Genomic DNA, 4,803 nt, shown 5'->3' with positions numbered 1-4,803 from the left:
AGAACAGGAATTTATTTCTCACAGTTGTAGAACTGAGAAGTTCAAGATTAAGGAATGGGCAGATCCAGGGAGAGCCCACTTCCTCATAGATGGCTATCTTCTCACTGTAAACGTACATGATGAATGAAGCAAGAGAACTCTCTGGGGTCTCCTTTAAAAGGACTGTAATCCCACTTATGACCTAATCACCTCCCAAAGGCCCCTATGTTTTAATACTATCACTTCCAGAGTTAGATTTCATAATATGATTTTGGGAGACATAAACATTCACACCATAGTATATATAAACAAAAAAAGACACAGAAACAACAAACAACAAAAATTATTTTAACTACCTATTATTTTCAACTACATAAAATTTTAATTTGTTTCTATATAATTTTAAATAACTCATTTGAGGGATTCACTTATATCCAATGCATCTGAGTGCAATTAAATTTGCTTACCCAACATATCCAGCAGCATATTTCTTCAGACTATCCCATTCCCCACCTTACAGGATTTACCACAATTAGAAGACAGGGGATAGAGGATAGATAGATAGATGTATACATAAACACACTTGTACATACACATATGCATATTTTTTCCTGTTAATGATACTCATGCAAATAAAATTTAAGCTCAAGGAAACCTGTCTTGTGTGTTAATTAATATCCAGTTTTTAGTCAACATCCAAAAACAAATAATCCAATAAAAACATGGATAGAAGACATGAACAAGTGTTTCCCCAAAGAACACATTCAAATCTTCAGTAGATACATGAAAAGATGTCCATCATCATGTATCATCAGGAAATTGCAAAGCAAAACTAGAAAGAGATACCACCTCACACCTGTCAGAATGGCTAAAATCAACACTACAAGAAACAAAAGGTGTTGGGGAGGATGTGAAAAAGTCACACTTGTGGGGGCTGCCTGGGTGGCTCAGTGGGTTAAGCCTCTGCCTTCAGCTCAGGTCATGATCTCAGGGTCCTGGGATCAAGTCCCACATCGGGCTCTCTGGCAGGCATGGAGCCTGCTCCCTCCTCTCTCTCTCTACTTGTGATCTCTCTCTGTCAAATGAATAAAATCTTAAAAAAAAAAGAAAAAGTAACAATTGTGAACTGTTGGTGGTGATGCAAACTGATACAGCCATATTGGAAAACAGTATGGAATTTCCATAAAATTTAAAAATAGAAGTCCTTTGTGATCCAACAATCCTGTTGGTGGGTATTTACCCAATGAATATAAGGAAACTTATTCAAAGGGATGCTAGCACCCCTATGTTCATAGCAGCATTATTTATAAAGCTAAGATATGGAAAGAGCCCAAGTGTCCATCAATTGATGAATCGATAAAGAATAAGTGGTATGTATATACAATGGAATATTATTCAGCCATAAAAAAAGACTGAAATCTTGCCATTTTCAATAACATGGATGGAACTAGACAGTATAATGCTAAAAGTGAAATAAGTCAGTCAGAGAAAGACAAATACCTTTACTCATATATGGAATAAAAGAAACAAAACAAACAAGCAAAGGGGAAAATAATAAGACATAGAAAGAGAAACAAAGCAAGAAACAGACATTTCTTTTTTTTTTTTGTCCATTCATAAAACTTTTATTCCCCTTACATGAACTTAATACACGTGTTCTTAACAATTATGCTTGGATTTTTCATGAAAATTTCATAAGACATTAAACAAAGCTAGCCATCATCTGAAGTTATTTCCCTGTTAACTATTTTTTACAGCACATGCATGTTATTAGGCAAGTATCAAAAAAAAAAAAAATCACAAAAGCAAAACCAAAAAATACCCCAAAACAAAAAACCCCAAAACAAAAACAAAAATTAAAAAAACCACCCAAACATAAAAAAACCCCAAACCAAACCAAAAACCCTAAAAAAAAAAAAAAGAAAAAGAAAGAAAAAGAAAAGTTAAATACATGGGATTTTTATTTTGCTGCTGTGCTTGATACACATAAAGTAATGGATATCAAGCAATTCATTTTTACTGCATCTTTACTTGTACATTTGTTCTTAGGTTGCCTAAAACATTTAAATACAAATAAAAGGAGTGTAGCAAAAATAATGAAAGCAAACAGCAGGTAACTTTACAAATAATGGAATGTGAACCGTTTCTGCCCTTATCCAGAGTAAAGGAACTAAAGGAACACTTCTGCAACTGTAATCAAAGGTGTGCACACTGAGAGTTGAGTATTCCACAGATTCTCATGGTTCCATACACGGTATCTACAGAATACCCATTTCTACTACAGCCTCGTAAGTGCTCCAAACCTTAAAGTACCCACAAAAACTATACCTGTATCTGGAACCAAGTATCCCTTTTATTCCCTACCAGGACAAACCAATATGTAGGCAGTTTTCTTTGCTTAGACATGGAAGCAGTTTTAACACTGGCCCTTGTGAAGCCACAATGTACCAAAAGTACTATGCCAAACATTTATAACTAGTATAAAAATTCCACATCCCCATATTGGCCACCTCAAGATGAAAACAGATAATTCCCTAAATGTTAACTGGCTCTACTCCCCTAATATTCAACATAAAAACCACATGGGAAATATAGAAATTCAAATAGAAGTAACATAAACCTGTCATAAATCGTAAACAAAAAACTATTTGTGGGACAGCATGGATGACAAATGGTCTACTGTGTAAATTTAGAATGAGGCAGACAAAAAGTTGGAAGGCCGGTTAATTTTCCCCTCCTTCTCCTGCTTCAGCTTCGTCTCCTTGGGTGTCCGATGTCCACAATGTCAAGTTGTCTCTCAGTAATTGCATTATTAGCGTGCTGTCTTTGTATGACTCTTCACTTAATGTATCAAGTTCAGCAATGGCTTCATCAAAAGCTGTCTTTGCAAGAGAGCAAGCTTTCTCCGGGGAGTTCAGAATTTCGTAATAGAACACAGAGAAGTTAAGGGCCAGACCCAATCTGATAGGATGTGTTGGTTGCATTTCCTTTTTGCTGATTTCAAAAGCTTCTTGATATGCTTGTTGTGACTGATCTACAATCCCTTTCTTATCATCACCAGCAGCAACCTCTGCCAAGTAACGGTAGTAGTCTCCTTTCATTTTCAAATAGAAGACTTTGCTCTCTGCTTGTGAAGCACTGGGGATCAAAAACTTTTCCAAAAGAGACAGTACATCATTGCAGATATCTCTTAGCTCGGTCTCGATTTTCTCTCTGTATTCTCGAGCCATCTGCTGTTTTTTCTCAGCACCTTCCGTCTTTTGCTCAATACTCGAGACGACCCTCCAAGATGACCTACAGGCTCCTACAACATTTTTATAAGCAACTGAGAGAAGATTCCTCTCCTCATTGGATAATTCAGCTCCTTGCTCAGTTACAGACTTCATGCAGGCTGCCATGTCATCATATAGCTCAGCCTGCTCGGCCAGTTTGGCCTTCTGCACCAGCTCATTTTTATCCATGACTGGATGTTCTGTGTCCCGAGTGGGTGGCGGCGGACGGACGGGGGCTCAGCAGTCTCCGGGCGGCAGCGGCGAGGCTGAGACTCTGTCCCAAGAAACAGACATTTCATTACGGAGAACAAACTGATGGTTACTTGAGAGGATCTGAAAGGAGTGATGGATTAAATAAGTGATGGGGGTTAATTAGGGCACTTGTCATGATGAGCACTGAGTGTTATATGTTATATTGTACACATGAAACTAATACAACCATATATGTTAACTAACTGGATTTCAAATGAAAAATTTTTAAAATCCCAGTTTTTAGATCACATTCTGGCTTACAAAAGGGATTTATTCAGAAATTTGGAGATTAGCTAATGAACAAATAAAGGGGTGAACAGGCAGTTGTTAGGTAAAATTACTGTCCTTTCTGGCATGATCTTATACCTTTTTTCTAGAATTACTTTTAGCACTTTAGACTCTTCCTATTTTATTTTGAGTCATTAAACAAAAATTTCCTCAAAGGACCTTAGACTCCATCCAATTTGAGCAACAGTGTGAGAGAGGAAATGGTGTCCAGGAGGAAAAAAAAAAGATGAAACTACTTTTGTTTACTAGTGAATGCATAGTTCTTCCACAGAAGAAGCTCTAAATGGTCATGGCTCCAGCTTTATATGTGTTCAGTCATATGTTCAGAAGTAGGTAACACTATCAAAAAATATAAAGCATCTGAGATTATTTTCTCTTATTTGAAAGCTGGTGTATGAGTCTGCCGTGGTTTCTTGGGTGCTGATAGAAGACAGAGACTCATGGTTCAGAAATAATACAGTTTATTATTCACAGCAATAGAGGTAGCCAGAATATTAACAGTTGTGTGTGTGTGTGTGTGTGTGTGTGTGTGTGTGTCTAGGGGTGGGAATTATATATCAGTTCTGAGCCTCAGTTCCCACAAGAAGAATCAAAACAGAGGCAGATAATATTTGCAAACACAACAGGTTAAGTTAAAAAAAAAGATACTATTTCTGTCTTCCAAGTCTATTCAATACAACCATCTTCAAAGGATGGTCTAGAACAAATAATAAATGATGAAATGTAAGCAACCAATTTAAAAGTGTCTCCCAAGAAACACACTTTGAGAGTCTTCATTTGACAAAAATACTATAGGATATTACATGGATGAGGTGCATTGAATACTGGAAGGTTAAAATTACAAGGGACCAAATATTTTTAAGCAGTTCCGGCATTCAGTAGAGTTCAAATAGGTTTTATAAGATTGAATAAAGAAACCATCAAAACCTGGGCCCAGGGGCGCCTGGGTGGCTCAGTGGGTTAAGCCTCTGCCTTCAGCTCAGGTCATGATCTCAGGGTCCTGGGATCGAGC

The 4,803-nt window shown here is 37.1% G+C and overlaps 1 protein-coding gene across 1 annotated transcript; it reads right to left on the bottom strand.

Moving 5' to 3' along the window:
• Window positions 1-1,917: 1,917 nt before the first annotated feature.
• Window positions 1,918-3,530, bottom strand: LOC131811551 (14-3-3 protein zeta/delta-like). The gene has a single exon (XM_059140201.1). The coding sequence runs from the start codon at window positions 3,438-3,440 to the stop codon at window positions 2,703-2,705; it is 738 nt and encodes a 245-aa protein (XP_058996184.1). The 5' UTR covers window positions 3,441-3,530; the 3' UTR covers window positions 1,918-2,702.
• Between the last annotated feature and the right edge of the window lie 1,273 nt (window positions 3,531-4,803).

Source organism: Mustela lutreola, chromosome 11, assembly GCF_030435805.1.
Source record: "Mustela lutreola isolate mMusLut2 chromosome 11, mMusLut2.pri, whole genome shotgun sequence".
Classification (NCBI taxonomy): Eukaryota; Metazoa; Chordata; class Mammalia; order Carnivora; family Mustelidae; genus Mustela; species Mustela lutreola.
Note: the sequence above shows the minus strand (reverse complement) of the source record. Positions and strands in the feature narration are given on the sequence as shown.

Coding starts and splice junctions, on each gene's coding strand:
- LOC131811551 (XM_059140201.1), bottom strand. CDS start 3,440: ATGGATAAAAATGAGCTGGTGCAGAAGGCCAAACTGGCCGAGCAGGCT.